The 22,868-nt window shown below is 39.6% G+C and overlaps 2 protein-coding genes across 44 annotated transcripts in view; one reads left to right on the top strand and one right to left on the bottom strand.

Moving 5' to 3' along the window:
• DNAJB4 (DnaJ heat shock protein family (Hsp40) member B4) overlaps positions 1–4,595 on the bottom strand; it is a 47,484-nt gene extending 42,889 nt beyond the window's left edge. The window contains exons 1-2 of one of the 8 annotated variants that reach the window (XM_072834176.1): positions 909–1,189; positions 499–579 (exon numbers count right to left, since the gene is read on the bottom strand). The gene's annotated coding sequence lies outside the window, so the exon portion shown is untranslated. Of the gene's footprint in view, positions 1–498; positions 580–891; positions 1,190–1,380 lie in introns of those variants that run through there. The other 7 variants (XM_072834179.1, XM_072834181.1, XM_072834185.1 and 4 more) reach the window with 7 other exon arrangements.
• FUBP1 (far upstream element binding protein 1) overlaps positions 1,353–22,868 on the top strand; it is a 40,167-nt gene continuing 18,651 nt past the window's right edge. For 22 of the 36 annotated variants that reach the window (XR_012034878.1, XR_012034867.1, XR_012034876.1 and 19 more), the window contains exons 1-15: positions 1,355–1,701; positions 7,161–7,251; positions 8,098–8,160; positions 8,978–9,016; positions 9,460–9,499; positions 9,981–10,033; positions 10,134–10,205; positions 10,354–10,411; positions 12,940–13,102; positions 13,188–13,286; positions 13,408–13,509; positions 13,765–13,867; positions 13,954–14,054; positions 20,702–20,843; positions 21,675–21,835. Coding sequence is in view for 24 of the 36 variants with exons in the window: in XM_072834144.1 (XP_072690245.1) it covers positions 1,582–1,701; positions 7,161–7,251; positions 8,098–8,160; positions 8,978–9,016; positions 9,460–9,499; positions 9,981–10,033; positions 10,134–10,205; positions 10,354–10,411; positions 12,940–13,102; positions 13,188–13,286; positions 13,408–13,509; positions 13,765–13,867; positions 13,954–14,054; positions 20,702–20,843; positions 21,675–21,835 (1,407 nt within the window). In the remaining 12 variants the exon portion in view is untranslated. Of the gene's footprint in view, positions 1,702–7,160; positions 7,252–8,097; positions 8,161–8,977; positions 9,017–9,459; positions 9,500–9,980; positions 10,034–10,133; positions 10,206–10,353; positions 10,412–12,939; positions 13,103–13,187; positions 13,287–13,407; positions 13,510–13,764; positions 13,868–13,953; positions 14,055–20,701; positions 20,844–21,674; positions 21,836–22,868 lie in introns of all 36 variants that reach the window. The other 14 variants (XR_012034880.1, XM_072834155.1, XM_072834156.1 and 11 more) reach the window with 3 other exon arrangements.

Genomic DNA, 22,868 nt, shown 5'->3' with positions numbered 1-22,868 from the left:
AAATTTTTGTCCAGCAATACGCCCCAACCATGCTTTTAGTCTTTTTTTTCTCTTTTTTTAGCCAGTTCTCTTTCCATCCGTAGTCCAATACATTTACTGCTTTAATACGAATCCGCCCCCCTCCAAATCTAAGGAGATAGATAATGGAAGCTGTAGATGGCTAAGATGGTAGGAAGGGTTTCACTGGTGGACAGTCCACCCCAAAGACCCCGAACACTCGCAATGGGAAACGTGCTATTTTTTTTTTCGACCCGAGTCACCAAACACAAAATTGCCAGAGTTGGTAAAGTTCGTTTTACTCCAGTCTTTGTTATCAAAAAAGAAAGGCTTTGGGGGTGGGGGAGGGGGTGGAGCGGCATCACTTCGATCGACGCCTAAAGCATCTCAACGAGTCTGCAACTACTGATTTCTAGTAAAGCAGTAAAGGTCCTGCCACCAAACGCTCCGGACGGTCTCAAACTACTCGGTAACCGAAGTAGGGGAACCGGAAGTACGTACCGGAAGTCAGTCCCGGGAGGACCACCGGGAACGGCGTCCTACGGTAAACAGGGTTCTCCTGGGCCCCGGGGCTGGGGCACACTATTTTTAAAAAGACACAAAGTCGATTTTAGTCCAGAAAACGGATGTTGGGGGAAATAAAAAAGAAAGAAAGAAAAAAAAGAAAAATAAAGAAAACGGATGTTGTTGTTAATCCTACGGTGACCTCCGTTAAACTGGCCCCCGGACACACACAACACTAGGTTACCACGCGTGGTGACGAGATTTTAGGAACAATCACGTTTTTTAAGAAGGGAAACGGCGGTCTCCGTTCCACAGCCTCATCCACACCGCAACGAAGCATCCACATCAGCCCGAGGCATAAGGCGGCCTCCAGCCTGACTTCATGCCCACCTGGCGATAAAACACACCTGTCCACCTAGAAGCAAGGCACAGGGACCCTCGGCTACCCTGAGAGTCAGGTCGAGGTGCCGCCGGGCCGGGAGGGCGGCTTCGCGAGCATCTCCGCGCGGCGTCCCGGGCGCGGCGCTCTCCAGACGCGGCCGCGTCGTCCTTACGCCTGCCGACGTTACCCCCCTTTCCCACGGATACACAGAATGACCCCCGGCGGAAAATTCACCCCCCAGTCCCTCCCCGAGGCCGCAACCAATAAAAAACAGCGACTCTTTTCTTCCGAGCTTCGGAAACTCCGGCAAGCAGGGTCACCGCGCGTGCCTCCCGCGCCACCCCGGAAGTACTAGCCGCACGGCCGCGGCAAGAGAATACGCGTAGAGGAGGCGCCAAAAGAAACCCCGTGTCTCGCGAGACCTTAAACACAAGCCTCGCGACATCCCTCTGACTTTCCCTAGGTTTTTTTTTTTTTTTTTTTCCTTCCAGCCCTACCTTCCCACACACACGCACCCACACCGGTCCGTTGCTTCAAAACATCGCGAGACTTTCTCCTTCCAGTCTCCGCCCCTTTACGGCACGATGGTCGCACAAGAATGTGATACAGCCTCGACGGCCGCCATTTTCTTTCTTTCTTAGCAGTTGGCTGAGGGAAGGTCTCTGCGAGGCAGCGGCAGCGGCCACTGTAGCGTAGACATGGCAGACTACTCAACAGTGCCTCCGCCTTCTTCTGGCTCAGCTGGTGGTGGAGGCGGCGGCGGCGGCGGCGGCGGCGTTAACGATGCGTTCAAAGATGCGCTGCAGAGAGCACGGCAGGTAAGTCCGGTCCGCGCGGCGGGATCGCGACCGCTCGCGGTAATTGGCCGCCGGCTGAGTAGGCCGCTAGTTCTGGGCGCATGAGGAAGAGGGAAGAAGTGCCCTTCCGGCCTCTGAAATGCGACGAGACTCGTGCTTCCCCACGCCGGTGGTAGTTGGGCGCCTGGAACTCGGGTTTTGTGCTCGTTGGGGTTTTAAGCCACTTGGAACCCGCGACGCGCGTTTCGCGCAGATGGCTCTCGGGCTCGCTCGCTCGCTCGCTTCTGCGGCAGTCGCGCCGCCTTCTCAGGAGTTAGCTTGGCGTTTCCTTTTTTTTTTTTTCCTTTCTTTCTTTCTTTCTTTTCCCCCCTCAGAGCGAACGTCGTCCTCCGTGGGATCGAGCGCGCGTAGTTCTCACACAATAACGCGGAAGGTTCTGGCAATGAGTCTGGGAGAGGACTAGGGTCTGCCCTCAGGAGCCATGGCCGGGGGGGATTGTGTCAGGAGAGCCGCCTTGCCAGCTTGCCGCCCGTTGGGGCTCTCGAGGTGAAGCTCACGCCGACCAGGAAGAGGCTTAGTAAGGCGGCGCTGGGATCCCGACGTGGACTCCGTCCTCAGGCAGGGTTTGCGTGTCAGTGGGTTGGCTCCACCGGCCCTTTCGCCCCTTTATTTCTCAAAATGGCTTCGGGCCCATTATACCCGAAGTTTCAATTTGAATCTGCCTCTCACTTCAGAGTCGTAAACTGACCAGACCTCTTTGTATTACGTAGGTTGCGTACATTTGCCCCGAAGGCAGTTCTTCCCTAAACGGAAGCTGTTTTTTTTTTTTTTTTAAAGAAAGAAAGAAGGAAAAAAAAAAAAGATTTACTTCAGGAAATTCGAAGACTTCTTGATTTGAACTTTTAGATAGTCCTTTACAGTGACTGGGACTTAAAATGTCTGTTGTTGGTATGCCTGGAATTGTATGCAGGGAAAGCGACTTTATTTTCTTCGTTACGACATTTTCTCCTGTTAGGGGCTAGATTTGGAGGACAGTGTTAGGCCCACGGCAGTCAGACTCATTTGGTGGTCTGTTTTCTGTGTGCGTTGGGAGGTAACTTCGTTAACTTTTTTTTTTTTTTCCCACCGTCCAGTTCTATTACAGGATCGTTGGAGTCAAAGCTGCATAAGATCTGTAATAATGTAACAAAAGCGCTGGCTTTTTTTTATCATGGGAACACATTATAAGTAACTTGCCTGTACTTGGTTATAATCAGATGTAGTCAACAAAAAGTCACCATTAATACCGATTGTGCAACTCTTTCGCCTGAATTTGATTACTTCTGAACGCTTTTAGAATAGCGACCGAAACATTTGTATAGTGGTAGAAACCGTTAGCGGGTTTTTAGTAGACTGGGTTGGAAGACTCACCTGAATTATTTTTTGTGCAACCAGTGTATTGAATTAATCTGTGCTACACACTGTACTTAGGTCCTAAGAGATCTTTTTACTGTGTGAATTGTAGTTCTGCCTTCTAGGAAGTGATAATGTAGTCAAGGAACCAAACGCAAACGGATAGTACTATCTGATTAATACTTTCAGAGAGGAGTAGACAAAAGCGGCACCGTTAATTTATCCACTTATTCTGTAAACATTTATAGAGTTCCAGCTGTGAGTCAGGCACTGTATACAACACCAAAGAGTGGGGTGCTTAACTGCCAAAGGACTGATATTTTAAGCAAGGCATTAAAGAATGAGTGAAAGTTTGAGCAGTGGAAAAAGAAGCAGCATGTGCAAAGGTATGGGGTTTTTTGGAATGACAGGAACCCAGGAAATGAAGTCGCTGGAGGATAATGTTGGTTGGGGGAAAGAGGGTGGAAATAGAGGTGAGTACAGTTGGATACAACTTCTGAAAGACTTTGGGTTACCATGCTTTAATTAAAAACTGGACCTCGTTATTTGGCTAAGCTGTAATTTCCCAATTGTGTTAGATGGCTTTTTTAAATATAGAAATTGTCTTCAAGCTGGATTTCTTGTACTCTTTTTATGCCAATAGGTCACTTGCCTCAATGTTTTTGCTGTAATGATAATGATTCTTTACAGATGTCTTGCTGTAATAACTTATTTATTTATTTTTTTCAGAATTGATCTTTAGCCTGAGATGCTTAAATTTAGCTTTTGAGTTGAATTTCCCCTTTTGATTACAGTTGAAGATGCTTATGTCAGTTGTAGCTGCTTGTCTGAGAGATAGAAATGGAATACAGGGAGGAATACTTGGAACAAGAGAACAAGTTAGGTTAATATCCGAACTTTTACCTAAAGTATATTAAAAGCATCAGATTGTATTTCCCAAATCCCCATCTAATCTTAAGTTTCTTTTTTTTGTCCAGCATGTTATGCTGTTCTTGGAAGGAAGAGGTCTAAGAACAGCTTCTTGCCCTCAGAGAACCGAGTACTAAAAGAGATGCTACTGGCTTTTTTAACTGGACAGTTCTTCATTAATGCAGGACAAGTGATTAGGGTCCCTGGTCCCTACCTAGCTCACTTTGCCATCTGGTAATTTAGACCAAATGGCCCAATCATTTTTCCAGAGAATCCCAGTGACTTATTTTTTTAATGTGAAATTTCCAGATTTTTAAATACTCTCTGAGCTAAATTCAGCACCGGGGCACCAGATTGCTACTCTAGTTCAGGGTTTCCAGCCGGTACACTTTAGAGATTTATATTTGTGTATTTCAAGCTGTAACTCAAAAGGATGGGGTTGGGATTCTTTGGTGATCACACTTAAATAACCACTTACCAGTTCTGTCTCCAAAACATTGGAAAATCAAAATGTATGTTTCTACCTTTTTTTTCCCCTTGACATTATGGGAAGATAGAAGTGAATCAAACTAGGAATCCATATTTGGTAGAGCACAAATTAAACAAGAATATCAGGCCTGATTCTTTAGCCTCTAAACAGCTATTAGTTTTTAAATTCTCATGTATTCTTGAAATCTCTTCCTTGATTGTAAAAGTGATTCAGACTGCATTATGTTGTTTGAATGCAATGAAAATTTTATAAAATACAATTGTTGACTTTTCAGTTACCATTAATCTCTGCTGAAAAGTAGTGCTTGAGTAGGGTTTGATTTATTAGAAAATATGGGGGAGGGGAGCAGAGCAGCAGTGAGGGTCAGAGGGAGAGGGACAAGCAGACTCCAGGTTCAGTAGGATGCCCATCTCGGGGCTCTATCCTCAGACCCTGGGACTGACCCTCAGACCTGAGTTGAAAGCAGACGCTTAACGGACTGAGCAACCCAGGTGCCTGTTTATACATTTTGTGACAGGATAGCAAAGCTTGATTGTGATTTTTTTTTTAGTTTCTCTATTGTAGGAGAGGACAATATTGTTATAAAAATGGTTAATGTTTTTATTAAGAGCTCTTCTCTAATGTTTTTGTATTGTTTCTGAATTTTTGAAATGGTGTTAATTCTTCTGAGTGAACAAAGTATCAACATTTCATTTTCATTTGAATAGTTCTAGAACTATTCAGTGAATAATAGGGAGGTATAAGTAAGTATCCTTTCTCTAATGCAGAAGTTCCTTGGAGTTCAAGGAGTGCTGCTCTGCAAACTCCTGCAGCATTTGTAAAAGCCAACTGCAGAAGGTATTCACAGCTTAAACCATTTTCCGATCATCAGTAGTTACTATCTTCTCTGGCCTAAAATTCTTTCTAAAGTCAACGCCAGGCAGTGTATTTAAGTTCTAAGGAACAATCCAAATGTTAGGCCTTTTAAAACTTAAGGATGGAAAAGCAGTTGTTTTCAGCTGTGATGAAGAAACCTTTCAGAAAATAAGATTTTAGTTAGATACTCAGACACAAAACAGGCTTTTGAGAAAGTGAAAGGATGATTACGGGAGGTTAGATTGACCAAAGCTTTTTTAAGTTTTTTTCTTTTTTTAAGTAATCTCTACACCCAACTTGGGGCTCGAACTCATGACCCTGAGGTCAAAAGTTGCATGCTCTTCTGAGACAATCAGGTGCCACTCCCAAAGCCTTTTTTAAGTCAAGCATCTTAATATTTACTCCTGATATGCTTTGTAAGAAAGAGAGAAATCTAGAAACCATAAGAAGTACAGTTGGCATATGGGAACTGATATATATACATATATATATATGTATATATATTCAATTTTAAGTGATAGATTCGTAAGTGGTTTTTAAGACTCGAGTTGTTGAATATACTTATCCTCTCCAGTTTTGTAATTATAATGAAGCATGGAACAGTTGGTTTAGTTCCATATCAGGATCCCTTTAGGGGAATTCTAGGCACCAGAAGTTTGATTTTTCTGTGTAATTTTTTACCATGGAAAATTTCAGATATAAAATTAACAGAATAATGAACACTAATGAACCTATCACTCACCTTCGGTGACTACTCCCTTGTAGTAATTAGCATTGAGCTATGTAGAAATTGGGACATCATCACTGACTTACTATGTAACCCATGTTAAGTTACCTCTTGAGATTTTTTTCTATTGTAAAATGGATCTCTGTCTTACTAGGATTGTTGTGATGATTCAGTGACAAAATGAGTGTAAAATATATAGTATGAAGTTTAGTCTATTGCTGGCACTCAGCAACATTAGTTCATTTCTCCTTTCATAGAAAAATGGAGAAAACATCCACTGGTTGTGTCCTACCTTGTGACTTGAGGCTATAATTTTTTACGTAATGTTGTTTATAGTTAAGCGCAAGTGATTATTTGCCCTACTCTAAAAAGTCTTTAACCATGATATATGATTTATGGTTTTGTAGCTGAGACTTTTCTTAGAGATATAGCTTCCCAGGCTTTTCCCCCACCACCCTCCCATGTTTCCATAGCACAGGATTGTCTGATAGAAATATAATGCAAGTCCCATATCTTATTTAATGCAACATACCCAAAATATTACCATTTTGACTTGTGTGCAATGTGAAAAAAACTGAGATGCTTTCCATTCATTATGTTTGATTCAAGTTTTCAGTATCCTAATACATACATTTCAATTCGGACTGGCCAGTTTTTAAGTACTCCGTAACCATGTGTGGCTAGCATCCACCTTATTAGAAAACACAGCCTTAGAATCTCATAGGGTGTTTGCATTCTCTTGCAATCAAAACCTACCACACAGTTTTTTGAAGAGTGATGGGAGAGAGCCATGGAAAAGATAGAATTAGGACCCAGATTTTCCTCAAAGCTATTTATTTGGTCAGTTGATTCTGAAGATTCCTGATTGACTACTTTATTTGTTCTTAGAAATCAGAAGCTTAATTCCAAATGATTATTTTAACTCTTTGAAGTTATTAATGGTATTCATGGTAGTAATAACATTGATCTGCAATTTTTGTTTTTCTTTCAAATTCTATTTATAGTATACGTATGTTTAATATATATATGTATGAGGAAATTTAACACTGAATAGTGTATAGTAGTTATGATTTTATCGTTAATGATGGTGTCCCTTTGTTTTTTAAGATTGCAGCAAAAATTGGAGGTGATGCTGGTACATCACTGAATTCAAATGACTATGGTTATGGGGGACAAAAAAGACCTTTGGAAGACGGAGGTAAGTTATAGTCATAAGTATTTTAATTGTTTTATACACAGGTTTAGGTGAAGGTGATTTTTCAGTATTTTTCAAATGTTCTTTTATTGAAGCATTCATTACTTTTATAATAAGGTTTCTAAAATTGTAAGGTTTATATTGGCCTCAGAAGGAAAGGGGGGAAAAAAAGACCTTAGACAAGGTAGGTAAAATTTTGAGTCAATCAGCCAGTTTTGCCTTAGACAACATTTTGTCTCTTTTAGGATTGTGCCAGATTGACAGTTTGCACAGACATCTTGTTAATATACTGAAAAGAACAAAATTATAAAATGTTTAGAAGACATTTCACTGGTTTTTCTCATCATACATGAATTAATCTTTATATACTATGTTTTCATTGTTTTGCTATTTTCAGATTTCACTTTAAAGGTTGATGTTGCTATAGTTTGCTACTCTAGTGTGTTGTAGGTTATACCTTTTTTATGTTACTTTTTTTGTTTTAGTACCTTGTTTTGTGTTTCAGGTTTAACTCAAAATGTGGCTTAAAACAGATTTACAGTGCTTTGTATTTAAAAAAAAAACGTAATTGTTGAAGCTTCTGAACTTAGAAGTCTGCAAGTATTTTTTTGTTTTAGATTTGATGTATGAACTTTGATACTTTTTTTTGACCTATTATTTATTTAATATTTTTTTAAGGAGGATTCTGAATGAGCCTATAGAATGTATTTGTAGCTTTTGACCAGGTGTACTTGGTTTCCTTTTATTTAAGTGTCTTTCACATTAATAGTGAGGTTTTAATATACAAAAAAATGAGCTAATGATGCTTCAGATGTTGTATGTAATGTATTCTTTTTATTTTATGTGTAGATGGCTCTTGGACAAGTCCGAGCAGTACAACACACTGGGAGGGAATGCCCTCTCCTTTTAAAGGCAGGAATTTTTATTTATTACCTGTGTTTAGTATGTAAACGTGAAATAAACCAGTGGATTCTTAAATGGACACAAATATTTCTTGGATTATGTGTCTGAATTTTTGCTGCACAACATTCTGATGTTTAATCATTTAAGTTTGAAGGGGGGAGGAAAATGTAGTACTTTCAGATGTAGGTTGTCTATTCTAAGGTATGCATTGTATTCATCTGTGTAAAGGATGTAGATGAAGGTAGTCATGTAGTTGCTTTGAGTTTTTCTGCTGAAGTGTATGCTGTGAAATGCTTGGTTAGGAACAATAGAATAGTTTAGATTGAGATTGCCTTGTAATGTGATTTTTTTATTTATTTATTTTGCATAGCCTTGTGGTCACTGTCAGATACACTCAACTTTTGATATGTCAAATTTTCACATTTTGATAGGTTCTGTTTTTCTTCCAGTCTTCAGTTTCTACAGTGGGAAGCATCATTAGCCTTTAGCATGTGATATTTTGCTAGTAATGGACCTAAATACTTTGTCTTGTATCATTCTAAAGTGCTTAACATACTTAAAGGTCAGTGATTTGATACAGTGAAAAATAATTTTTAAAAATGTCTGTGCATCTTTTAAACATGAAAAGAATGAAAGAAATGTAATGTTTCTATTGATTACTAAGAGTTTGGGATAAGTTTTGGCACTTTTGGTTCAAATAATAAAGTTATCCTCAGCTATTTTGATTAAGTGTTTACATTGATATTTATTCTTGCTTGGGCACGGGTTAGCTAAGTCTTTTATTTGTACTTATTGGCAAAAAGTTAAAAGGCTCTTAATTTTGCAGATCAACCAGATGCTAAGAAAGTTGCTCCTCAGAATGACTGTAAGTATTTTAAATGAGTTAAAAGCTAAAGTAACTGAATTTTAGTATCAGAGTTTTGTTCCTGGTTTTTGTTGGGTGTCTTTGGAGTTATTTGAAAGCCATGAGTATTTTAGAATGTCTTCGTAATCTCCCACTTCATTTATGGCCAGGTATATATTAATAAGGTTTGTTTACTAAATTATTTTTATATCCAATTTATTTTATAATTCCAAATTTTAACCTAAGCTTGCAAAGAAAGCACAATTTCTTTGTTTCATTGCTAATGATACCTGCCATTTCACTGACTTTCTTGCCCACTGTCAATGTTGATTTAAGTATTCTGCATAAAATTTTACTCTCAAAGGTGGTGTCTGTGTGTTCAGGAAAAATTTTAGTATTGATATGATTGATTGTTAAATATGTGTGAACTTAAATTTTAATTTTTATTTTTGATTTTTTGGTAGCTTTTGGAACACAGTTACCACCGATGCACCAGCAACAAAGGTATAGTGAAATGCTTTTTAAAGAGTATTTGCAAGTTTTAGTTGAACTGTCCCTAAAAATACAACCAAGTTGGTGTATAGTGAATATGTGTCTTCAGTTTTTTGTTTGTTTTTTTCCGGTATATTTATTTCCCTCCACTTCCTTTGGATATACATTTGTAATTTGGAAGGATGAGTAGAATTAGCTACATATTAGAAGAATTAAAGTGAATGAAAATGATTAAGAAAACAGTTCCTTAACTCCACCCCAAACCCTCTGTAGCTCATTTCTTCAGATTGTTCATCTACCATACCCTCCTCATTTGATATGTGTCCCCTTAATTCAGATTTTGACATGAACTACTCAAGGTATATTTTGACTACGAATATGTGCCTGAAAATCTGGTTTAAGCCATTAGACTTCAATATCTATCAGATTACCTGTTATATGTAAACAAATTCTCTGTATTTGAAGGAAAATGTTAGTTTTTGTTATTTGTTAGCAGGTCTGTAATGACAGAAGAATACAAAGTTCCAGATGGAATGGTTGGATTTAGTAAGTCACCTACTTTCTAAAGTTTTTGAAAACAATCAAAACATACTTTATAGTCTTTTAGCAAATAATTTTTTTCTTTTCTTTCTTTTTTTTTAACTAGTAATTGGCAGAGGTGGTGAACAGATCTCACGCATACAACAGGAATCTGGATGCAAAATACAGATAGCTCCTGGTAATGTTATTCTCTTGCTGTTTTCAAAGTGACTAGAAAACTAGTATAATTTTTTAAGTCACTAGTGAAAATAATGTTGTCAGTCTTCTCTTGACCTAAGATTTTTTGTTTGTTTGTTTTTTTTGTGTGTGTGTGTTTTTAATTGCAGATAGTGGTGGCCTTCCAGAAAGGTCTTGTATGTTAACTGGAACACCTGAATCTGTCCAGTAAGTATGAAATCCTATGCCTGAAGCCAGCCCCTCTTTCCTGTTGAAGGACATTGCCCTTACAGTTGAACTGATTTTCTCCTGCACTATTAATTTTCCCATTTTTCTAGATCATTTCTAACAACATATAAATATGTTTGAAAATCCTTCCATCTTGACAAAAACTGTCCTTGAACCTCACATTTCTTTTTCTTTGCCTCCTTACATAAGAAAACTCCTTAAAAGAGGTGACCGTTTGTAATATCATTTGCCTGTTTTCATTTTGTCTTGAATTTATATGAATCTGACTTTTATTCCCATCATTCCACTGAAATCGCTCTTTCCAAGTTCACAATGGCCTTTGCTTTATTCCACTCATCAGCATTGTTTGACACAGTGTGAATGGCTTTCCTAGAGATACCCACCTCCCTGGCTGCTCTTTCTCGGTCAGTCTTGGTGTCCTGCTTTATCTTCCTGACCTTTCAGAATGAAAGTGCTATGAAATTCAATCCTTTTACAGTATTGTCTCCGTGTACTCCTTAGATGACTTCATTTACTATATTAAACTTTATTTAGTATATAGTTTTATATATTGTGAGTTTTATATAGTCCTAAATTTTATCTTCCTCCTTTTTCTAAATTCTAGATTCCTATCAAGCTGCTCACTTAGTGTCTCCACTTGAATGTCTACTAGACATCTCAAACTTTAGATTGTCAATAATTGTTTTCCACCCCATTCTCAGCCTGCTTTGTCTTTTACTCATCTTAGTGTATGGCAACTCTTCTTTTTCTTGGGGCACCTGGATGGTGCAATTGGTTAAGCATTCAACTCTTGGCTCAGGGTCATGAGATAGGGCTCCGTACTCAGAGCAGAGTCAGCTTGAGACTATCCCTCCTTCTGCCATTCCCCCCACCCCTGTGCATGGGTGCTCTCTTCTCTCTGAAATAAAACTTTTTTAGAAATACTTTTATTTTTTTATTCCTCGTTTATTCATAGGCAACTCTTTGGTCATTTTTCTTCATACTTTATTTGGAATCCAGCCTCTTCCTGCTACCTTCTATACTACTACCACCTTGTCTGTGACACAGTTTGTCTATATTTCAACGTGTTTCCATTCTTTTTAGTCTTGTCAGTGGTAGTCTATTGTTAAAATACTATAGCCATGGTGATCTTTTTAAATTGTGAATCATTTCATATTATTACTTTGCTCACATCTTCTAATGCCTCACCACTTAGAGTAAAAGGCCTAACTCACCTGCCACCTTTCTCACTTGTTTTTTTTTTTTTTTTTTTTAAACCACTCCTCTGAACACACTGTTTAAGCCCCATTTAGTTTTTGTTCTTTCAGCACACCAAGTATACTTCTCACTTGAGTCCTTTGCAATGTCTTTTTCTTCTCTGGAACATTTTCTGTGATACTTTCACTCATATTTTCATAGTTACTCCCCCTCTTCCGTTACATCTTAGTTCGAATGTGGTCTCCTTAACGGTAAGTGGTCTCGTATGTGTGCTTTGCATAAAGTAGCATACCTTTATTCACACACATTCTATCCCCCTTATACTTTTGATTTTGTATATAGCAATTAACCAAATATGCTGTTTTTAGTTATTTAATCAAAGTAAGCTATACCAGCAGGAAACATGTCTGTTTTGTTCAGTGTTACTAGTGTATTATATAGAATAAGTACTTGGTATGTGGTTGACATGTCATAAGTATTTTTGAATTAATTAATTTTAATGTGCAAGTGACTGAAGTGATGTTTTAAAATTGGGAATTCATCAATTATTGGCAAAATAGCTTAATTCTGAAGTAACTTTAGAAGTAGAGTGCTACTTGGGTCACCCAGGTAGCACAGTCAATTGAGCATACAACTCGCATACAACTCTTGATTTCAGCTCAGGTCGTGATCACTGGAATGGTAAGATTGAGCCCTTGCATTAGGCTCCACGCTTAGCAGGGAGTCTGGTTCAGGATTCTTCCTCCCACTGGCCCACCCTCTTGCACGTTCTCTCTCTAAAATATGTAACTCTTGAAAAGGAGGGGTGGCGCTTGATGGCTCAGTCGGTTAAGCATCAACCTGCGGCTCAAGTTATAATCCTGAAGTCTGGGGGTCGAGTCTCACGTTAGGCTCCCAGCTCTTGGGTAGTCTGCTGCTCTATCTACCCCTCACTCCACTCATGCTTTCACTCTCACTCTTTTTCAAATAAATAAAATCTTAATAAAAGACTCCTTCTTCCTCTGCCTTCCCCCCCTCATATACACATGCACACACACACACTCTCTCTAATAAATCCTTTTTTTTTTAAGAAAAAAGTGCTACATGGAAATTTAGGGCTATTCTCAAAAATACTGAAAATTTTATCTAGAAAATTTATTGCATAGTTTCATTCTTTCTGTCTGATGGCATTTTCTCTTAATTAAAATTGTTAAATTAGTTTTATTCCCCCTAAACCTGAATTGGGATGGGAGAAGTACCTGATTTTATTGTTTTGTATTCTCTATTTGGATATGCTGTAACTTACTGTTTGACTCCTAATGTGTTGACAGATCAGCAAAACGGTTACTGGACCAGATTGTTGAAAAAGGAAGACCAGCTCCAGGCTTTCACCATGGTGATGGACCGGGAAATGCAGTTCAAGAAATCATGATTCCAGCTAGCAAGGCAGGATTAGTTATTGGAAAGGGAGGAGAAACTATTAAACAACTTCAGGTATTGCTTTGTCTTTTCACCTGTTTTGAAGCCAGTTTCCTTCCACTCCCTTTCAGTTAATAAATTTGATTTTTGTGATTAATAGGAGCGGGCTGGAGTTAAAATGGTTATGATTCAAGATGGGCCTCAGAACACTGGTGCTGACAAACCTCTTAGGATTACAGGAGACCCATACAAAGTTCAGGTAGACTTAAGTTTATATTTTACATAGAAGGATTTGGGGGCAGAATGGGCAAAACATGCACATGTTTTGAGACATGCTTTCTAAATTGGAAGGTTTGTGTTTTTTTTTGTTTGTACTTCAGCAAGCCAAGGAAATGGTGTTAGAGTTAATTCGTGATCAAGGTGGCTTCCGAGAAGTTCGAAATGAGTATGGGTCAAGAATAGGAGGAAATGAAGGGATAGATGTAAGTAAAAATACCCGTTCAGAAATGGTTGTATACTGATTCATAAATATATGTGTTTTTATTGTTCTGTGTTACATAGCCTTTTCTAACATTGTATTCCCTGTCCCTCAGAACACCCCCACAACTTACGCCTTAGAGTACAAAATATATATCTTGTACCCTATTTGATGAAAGCACAGTGCTGTATAAACTTCTGTGACTTGAGATAGATTAACTTTCAGGAAATGGTTTAATACTTAGTCTTCTTTGTGTAAGGTCCCTATTCCAAGATTTGCTGTTGGCATTGTAATAGGAAGAAATGGAGAAATGATTAAAAAAATACAAAATGATGCTGGTGTTCGAATTCAGTTTAAGCCAGGTGAGTACATACATATTTAATTATGTGTTGGTAGGAATTATTTTTTTGACATATTTGGTGCTAATTTCAATTTGTTTGTTTTGAAGATGATGGAACAACACCTGATAGAATAGCACAAATAACAGGACCTCCAGACCGATGTCAACATGCTGCAGAAATTATTACAGACCTTCTTCGAAGTGTTCAGGTTTGACAGATGTTAATATTTTCATTGTTTTCATTTAAAAAATATTTTCCTTCAAGTCTGAAAGTGTCCCACCTCTTTAGTTTTATAACAGAATCTGACAGTACTTTGATAATAGCTAAAAAGTTTAAGTTGTTTAGAATTAGACATCTTGGAGCAGGAAGGCCGCTACATAAGTGCACTGTCTTAATCCCAGTATAAAAAGAACAAATGGTGGGTATTGTTTGGTGATTATTTGGGCCAAGTCCTCTAGCCTCTTTATTTTTTTTTTAGTTTATTTTTTATTGGTGTTCAATTTACTAACATACAGAATAACCCCCAGTGCCCGTCACCCATTCACTCCCACCCCCCGCCCTTCTCCCCTTCCACCACCCCTAGTTCATTTCCCAGAGTTAGCAGTCTTTACGTTCTGTCTCCCTTTCTGATATTTCCCACACATTTCTTCTCCCTTCCCTTATATTCCCTTTCACTATTATTTATATTCCCCAAATGAATGAGAACATATAATGTTTGTCCTTCACCGACTGACTTACTTCACTCAGCATAATACCCTCCAGTTCCATCCACGTTGAAGCAAATGGTGGGTATTTGTCATTTCTAATAGCTGAGTAATATTCCATTGTATACATAAACCACATCTTCTTTATCCATTCATCTTTCGTTGGACACCGAGGCTCCTTCCACAGTTTGGCTATCGTGGCCATTGCTGCTATAAACATCGGGGTGCAGGTGTCCCGGCGTTTCACTGCATCTGTATCTTTGGGGTAAATCCCCAACAGTGCAATTGCTGGGTCGTAGGGCAGGTCTATTTTTAACTGTTTGAGGAACCTCCACACAGTTTCCAGAGTGGCTGCACCAGTTCACATTCCCACCAACAGTGCAAGAGGGTTCCCTTTTCTCCGCATCCTCTCCAACATTTGTGGTTTCCTGCCTTGTTAATTTTCCCCATTCTCACTGGTGTGAGGTGGTATCTCATTGTGGTTTTGATTTGTATTTCCCTGATGGCAAGTGATGCAGAGCATTTTCTCATATGCATGTTGGCCATGTCTATGTCTTCCTCTGTGAGATTTCTTTTCATGTCTTTTGCCCATTTCATGATTGGATTGTTTGTTTCTTTGGTGTTGAGTTTAATAAGTTCTTTATAGATCTTGGAAACTAGCCCTTTATCTGATATGTCATTTGCAAATATCTTCTCCCATTCTGTAGGTTGTCTTTGAGTTTTGTTGACTGTATCCTTTGCTGTGCAAAAGCTTCTTATCTTGATGAAGTCCCAATAGTTCATTTTTGCTTTTGTTTCTTTTGTCTTCGTGGATGTATCTTGCAAGAAGTTACTATGGCCGAGTTCAAAAAGGGTGTTGCCTGTGTTCTTCTCTAGGATTTTGATGGAATCTTGTCTCACATTTAGATCTTTCATCCATTTTGATTTTATCTTTGTGTATGGTGAAAGAGAGTGGTCTAGTTTCATTCTTCTGCATGTGGATGTCCAATTTTCCCAGCACCATTTATTGAAGAGACTGTCTTTCTTCCAATTGATAGTCTTCCCTCCTTTATCGAATATTAGTTGACCATAAAGTTCAGGGTCCACTTCTGGATTCTCTATTCTGTTCCACTGATCTATGCGTCTGTTTTTGTGCCAGTACCACACTGTCTTGATGACCACAGCTTTGTAGTACAACCTGAAATCTGGCATTGTGATGCCCCCAGATATGGTTTTCTTTTTCAAAATTCCCCTGGCTATTCGGGGTCTTTTCTGATTCCACACAAATCTTAAAATAATTTGTTCTAACTCTCTGAAGAAAGTCCATGATATTTTGATAGGGATTGCATTAAACGTGTATATTGCCCTGGGTAACATTGACATTTTCACAATATTAATTCTGCCAATCCATGAGCATGGAATATTTTTCCATCTCTTTGTGTCTTCCTCAATTTCTTTCAGAAGTGTTCTATAGTTTTGAGGGTATAGATCCTTTACATCTTTGGTTAGGTTTATTCCTAGGTATCTTATGCTTTTGGGTGCAATTGTAAATGGGATTGACTCCTTAATTTCTCTTTCTTCAGTCTCATTGTTAGTGTATAGAAATGCCATTGATTTCTGGACGTTGATTTTGTATCCTGCCACGCTACCGAATTGCTGTATGAGTTCTAGCAATCTTGGGGTGGAGACTTTTGGGTTTTCTATGTAGAGTATCATGTCATCGGCGAAGAGGGAGAGTTTGACTTCTTCTTTGCCAATTTGAATGCCTTTAATGTCTTTTTGTTGTCTGATTGCTGAGGCTAGGACTTCCAGTACTATGTTGAACAGCAGTGGTGAGAGTGGACATCCCTGTCTTGTTCCTGATCTTAGGGGAAAGGCTCCCACTGCTTCCCCATGGAGAATGATATTTGCTGTGGGCTTTTCATAGATGGCTTTTAAGATGTTGAGGAATGTTCCCTCTATCCCTACACTCTGAAGAGTTTTGATCAGGAATGGATGCTGTATTTTGTCAAATGCTTTCTCTGCATCTAATGAGAGGATCATATGGTTCTTGGTTTTTCTCTTGCTGATATGATGAATCACATTGATTGTTTTACGGGTGTTGAACCAGCCTTGTGTCCCGGGGATAAATCCTACTTGGTCGTGGTGAATAATTTTCTTAATGTACTGTTGGATCCTATTGGCCAGTATCTTGTTGAGAATTTTTGCATCCATGTTCATCAGGGATATTGGTCTGTAATTCTCCTTTTTGGTGGGGTCTTTGTCTGGTTTTGGAATTAAGGTGATGCTGGCCTCATAGAACGAATTTGGAAGTACTCCATCTCTATCTTTCCAAACAGCTTTAGGAGAATAGGTATGGTTTCTTCTTTAAACGTTTGATAAAATTCCCCAGGGAAGCCATCTGGCCCTGGACTCTTGTGTCTTGGGAGGTTTTGGATGACTGCTTCAATTTCCTCCCTGGTTATTGGCCTGTTAAGGTTTTCTATTTCTTCCTGTTCCAGTTTTGGTAGTTTGTGGCTTTCCAGGAATGCATCCATTTCTTCTAGATTGCCTAATTTATTGGCGTATAGCTGTTCATAATATGTTTTTAAAATCGTTTGTATTTTTTGGTGTTGGTAGTGATCTCTCCTTTCTCATTCATGATTTTATTAATTTGAGTCTTTTCTCTCTTTTTAATAAGGCTGGCTAATGGTTTATCTATCTTATTAATTCTTTCAAAGAACCAACTCCTGGTTCTGTTGATCTGTTCCACAGTTCTTCCGGTCTCGATTTCGTTGAGTTCTGCTCGAATCTTTATTAACTCCCTTCTTCTCTTGGGTGTAGGATCTATTTGCTGTTTTTTCTCTAGCTCCTTTATGTGTAAGGTTAGCTTTTGTATTTGAGTTCTTTCCAGTTTTTGAATGGATGCTTGTATTGCGATGTATTTCCCCCTTAGGACTGCTTTTGCTGCATCCCAAAGATTTTGGATGGTTGTATTTTCATTCTCATTAGTTTCCATGAATGTTTTTAATTCTTCCTTAATTTCCTGGTTGACCCTTTCATCTTTTAGCAGGATGGTCCTTAACCTCCACGTGTTTGAGGTCCTTCCAAACTTCTTGTTGTGATTTAGTTCTAATTTCAAGGCATTATGGTCTGAGAATATGCAGGGGATGATCCCAATCTTTTGGTATCGGTTCAGACCCGATTTGTGACCCAATATGTGGTCTGTTCTGGAGAAAGTTCCATGTGCACTTGAGAAGAATGTGTATTCAGTTGAGTTTGGATGTAAAGTTCTGTAGATATCTGTGAAATCCATCTGGTCCAGTGTATCATTTAAAGCTCTCGTTTCTTTGGAGATGTTGTGCTTAGAAGACCTATCGAGTATAGAAAGAGCTAGATTGAAGTCACCAAGTATAAGTGTGTTATTATCTAAGTATTTCTTCACTTTGGTTAATAATTGATTGATATATTTGGCAGCTCCCACATTCGGGGCATATATATTGAGGATTGTTAAGTCCTCTTGTTGAATAGATCCTTTAAGTATGATATAGTGTCCCTCTTCATCTCTCACTACAGTCTTTGGGGTAAATTTTAGTTTATCTGATATAAGGATGGCTACTCCTGCTTTCTTTTGAGGACCATTCGAATGGTAAATGGTTCTCCAACCTTTTATTTTCAGGCTGTAGGTGTCCTTCTGTCTAAAATGAGTCTCTTGTAGACAGCAAATAGCTGGGTCCTGCTTTTTTATCCAGTCTGAAACCCTGCGCCTTTTGATGGGGTCATTAAGCCCGTTCACATTCAGAGTTACTATTGAGAGATACGAATTTAGTGTCATCATGATAACTATTCAGTCCTTGTTTTTGTGGAATGTTCCACTGAACTTCTTCTTAAAGGGGAATTTTAAGAGTCCCCCTTAAAATTTCTTGCAGAGCTGGTTTAGAGGTCACATATTCTTTTAGTTGCTGCCTGTCTTGGAAGCTCTTTATCTCTCCTTCCATTTTGAATGAGAGCCTTGCTGGATAAAGTATTCTTGGTTGCATGTTCTTCTCATTTAGGACCCTGAATATATCCTGCCAGCCCTTTCTGGCCTGCCAGGTCTCTGTGGAGAGGTCTGCTGTTACCCTAATACTCCTCCCCATAAAAGTCAGGGATTTCTTGTCTCTTGCTGCTTTAAGGATCTTCTCTTTATCTTTGGAATTTGCAAGCTTCACTATTAAATGTCGAGGTGTTGAACGGTTTTTATTGATTTTAGGGGGGGATCTCTCTATTTCCTGGATCTGAATGCCTGTTTCCCTTCCCAGATTAGGAAAGTTTTCAGCTAGAATTTGTTCAAATACATATTCTGGCCCTCTGTCCCTTTCGGCACCCTCGGGAACACCAATTAAACGTAGGTTTTTCTTCCTCAGGCTGTCGTTTATTTCCCTTATTCTATCTTCATGGTCTTTTAATTGTTTGTCTCTTTTTTCCTCAGTTTCCCTCTTTGCTATCAACTTGTCTTCTATGTCACTCACTCGTTCTTCCACCTCGTTCACCCTCGTCGTTAGGACTTCTAGTTTGGATTGCATCTCATTCAATTGATTTTTAATTTCTGCCTGATTAGCTCTAAATTCTGCAGTCATGAAGTCTCTTGAGTCCTTTATGCTTTTTTCTAGAGCCACCAGTAGCTGTATAATAGTGCTTCTGAATTGGCTTTCTGACATTGAATTGTAATCCAGATTTTGTAACTCTGTGGGAGAGAGGACTGTTTCTGATTCTTTCTTTTGAGGTGAGGTTTTCCTTCTAGTCGTTTTGCTCAGTGCAGAGTGGCCAAAAGCAAGTTGTACTGGGAAAAGGAGAAAAAGAGGAGAGAAAGAAGGAAAGAAAAGAGAAAGAGAAAAAAAAGGAAGAAAAAAAACGAAAAAAAAAAAGAAGAAAAAGAGAAAGAAAAAGAAAGAAAGGAGAAAAAGGGGTGGGGGAAGGAAACAAATCAAAAAGCAAAACAAAAAAAAAGAAAAGAAAAAAAGAAAGAACCATGGGGGAGTATCTTCTGATTCTGTGTACTTTAAGTCCCTTGGCTTCCCCTGGAAGTTGTCAGTCTAGCTGGTCTTCTGGGGGAGGGGCCTGTTGTGCTGATTTTCAGGTGTGAGCACTTGGGGGAGCTGCTCTGCCCCCTGCCTGGTGCAGGGCTCAGTGGGGGTTGTTTACCCCGTGAGGCCCCAGGAGCAACAGCCCTAGTGGCGGGGCCAGCTCTGGAAACCTGGATTCAGCCCCCGCAGGAACTCTGGAGCTCTCCGTCTGCAGGGCCTGGAGGCTCCGGGGCGGGGCCGCTGATCTGCTCAGCTGGGGCAGGAGCGTCCTTGCTGTCCTGGGCCCTTCCGTCCTCTGCCTGTCCCGGGGGAGGCCGGATCCTGGGCTGTGTCCCGGCGCCCTGTGCTCCGGAGCCTGCGCTGTTGGATTCACGCTCCCGGGCCGCGCAACCCCCTCCACGGAGCCGCCGCCCGAGCCCCCCCGAGCTGCTCCTGGAACTGCGCAGCCCCCTCCGCACGGAGCCTCTTCCTCTGCCCGAGCCCCTCCGAGCTGCTCCCGGGGCCGCGGAGCCACCGCCCGAGCCCCTCCAGCTGCTCCGGGTCCCGCCGTGCGCGCTGCAGCTCTTAGGGAGCTCGGCTCACTCTCCTGGGTGCGCAGTTGCTGTTACTGTCCTGGGGAGCCCGAGGGCATCCCCGCCCTCCTGGGTCCTGCTCCAACTCCCTGCGAGCCCCTTTCCGCCCGGGAAGGTTGGTGCAGCTCCTGCGTCTCCGGGACGGGGCTCTCCTGTCCTGGGGACTCTCGCCCCGGCCTTAGCCCGGCTCCTCGCGGGGCCCCTCCCCCTTGGAGGCCTTTGTTTCTTTATTTCTTTTTTCCCCGTCTTCCTACCTTGAGAGAAGCGCGAACTCTTCTCACTGTTGCATTCCAGGTGTTTTCTCTTTAATTCTCAGGCCGAATTCATAGATTTTCAGGATAATTTGAAGGTTTTCTAGGTAATTTGGTGGAGACAGGTGATTTGGAGACCCTACTCCTCCGCCATCTTGCCCCTCCCTCCCTCTAGCCTCTTTAAACTTCTGGTTTGAAAAAGTGAAAGTTGAGGAAAATAGACATTTAATGACCTTATTATGGAAAGAAGAGTATACTTCCTTACTGATTTTCTTTCTTTTCTTCTTGTCTTTCCCTTCTTTAGGCTGGTAATCCTGGTGGTCCTGGACCTGGTGGTCGAGGAAGAGGTAGAGGTCAAGGCAACTGGAACATGGGACCACCTGGTGGACTACAGGAATTTAATTTCATTGTACCAACTGGGAAAACTGGACTAATAATTGGAAAAGGCAATGTATTTTAAACTCTTAATGTTTTAATGTATGGGTAAAAAATTAACACATGACCTGATTTTTTGGATGCTATTTCTGTTGTATTATGAACCAGTAGCAATGATTTTTCTTTGGTATCTTATGATGATTTATAACAAAACCATAAATGAAAGACCTTATATATAAATAAAAATTAGATTTGAATCACATTGGCCTCTAGAGAGGGGGACAACAGCTTAATTATTAGTGTGAGAAACTTTTGTTTGACCCAAAAAGTAGTTTGGATGTTTGTTTTTTCTTGACTCACATCCTCTTAAAATTCAGAATTTTTTAATAAGTGGGTTTATATTACTTGAAAAGCAATTTATTTGAATCAAATGTTTTGATAAGTTACTTTTTTGTTATAATTCATTTTAACGTTGGGTACAGACACACTGATGTCTTAAAGCTTGAATGTATTTTAGGAGAATCATGAAATGCTTTATATAATTTAAGTGTAGAATAAATGGAAAATCGTAAAAGAATATTGGCAGGTGGAATATTCCTCAAAACTTTGTAATGGCCCTTTAATCGTGACCATTTTCTTTTGAATATTCCTTTTGTATTCTTTAAATCTTTTTTTTTTAAAGGTTTACTTATTTATTTATGGTAGAGAGAGAGAGAGAGAGGCAGAGACACAGGAGGAGGGAGAAGCAGGCTCCATGCCGGGAGCCTGACGTGGGACTCGATCCCGGGACTCCAGTATCGCGCCCTGGGCCAAAGGCAGGCGCTAAACCGCTGAGCCACCCAGGGATCCTCTGTATTCTTTAAATCTTTAGAGAAATTACTATGTTTTGATTTTGATTTTAGGAGGTGAAACCATAAAAAGCATAAGCCAACAGTCTGGTGCAAGAATAGAACTTCAGAGAAATCCTCCACCTAATGCAGATCCTAATATGAAATTATTTACAATTCGTGGCACTCCACAGCAAATAGACTATGCGCGGCAACTTATAGAAGAAAAGATTGGTGTGAGTATGCTTTAAACTTGAATTTATAGGGGTGAATGACTGGGTCAGTTAGTAGAGCATGTGACTCTTGATCTCTAGGTTGTGATTTCAAGGTCCACATTAAGCAAAGAGCATGCTTAAAAAATAATTAGATAAATAGATAACTAACCTTGATTTATACATAGATCCTCTTAGTTAAATAAGATACTAATTTACATGTTCCTATAATTGTTACACAGAAAAAATCAATTTCTAGTCTAAGATTATAGATCCATCACATAATGGATACGTATAATACAGAAAAGATAATCCAGCAATGAAAAATAACCCAATTAAATAAACATTTTATAAGTGTTCAGACCTTGTATTTGGGTGTAGGTAAGTAAGAAATGAATAGCATTACTTGAAGATATGATGTTCAGGTTGATGGAAGGTTATAAAACATACGTGAAGGAAGTAGTTAACTGGAATTCAGTACTTAATAAGGGCTTACTGTGCTCAACCCTAGTGAGGTAAATATGAATAATACGCATCCTCCTGTTGTAGAGTAGAAATTTACAAATCCAACTCTTATACTGACAATCATTTTGGGAGTTTTAAAATGTACACTACTTAGAATGCTTTCCACTTTACACATAAGACACAGTTCTGATTCAGAATGTCTGGAACAGGGCCCAGCGTCTAATTTTAGAAAGATGTTTCAGGTGATTCTGATTCATGGCCAAATTTGGAAATTTTTCCTTTTAGAACACTTTCCTGGTAGTAGTACAAAAAATGTAGAGTCCTGATTGTGCTTTCTTGTAAATGAGGAACCCGTGCTTTACTGTGTTCTTTTACTATAGACCATAAGGGAGCTTCTTAAATAACTACTACTAATTAGAATTTCTTAGGAAAATTCTCCTCGATGTTTGCCATGCTGTGAATGGGATACAAAAGAAGTTTGACAACTGTTTCTGTCTATGAGGAAAGACAAATAGGAGTATAAAAGATACTTAAGGTCTCATAGGGGTTCCTGGCTGGTTCAGTCAGTAGAGCATGCAACTAGTGCTATTAG

This window comes from Canis lupus, chromosome 8, assembly GCF_048164855.1.
Source record: "Canis lupus baileyi chromosome 8, mCanLup2.hap1, whole genome shotgun sequence".
Taxonomy (NCBI): Eukaryota; Metazoa; Chordata; class Mammalia; order Carnivora; family Canidae; genus Canis; species Canis lupus.
The sequence above is the reverse complement of the archived record's forward strand: the minus strand, read 5'-3'. Positions and strand labels throughout refer to the sequence as shown.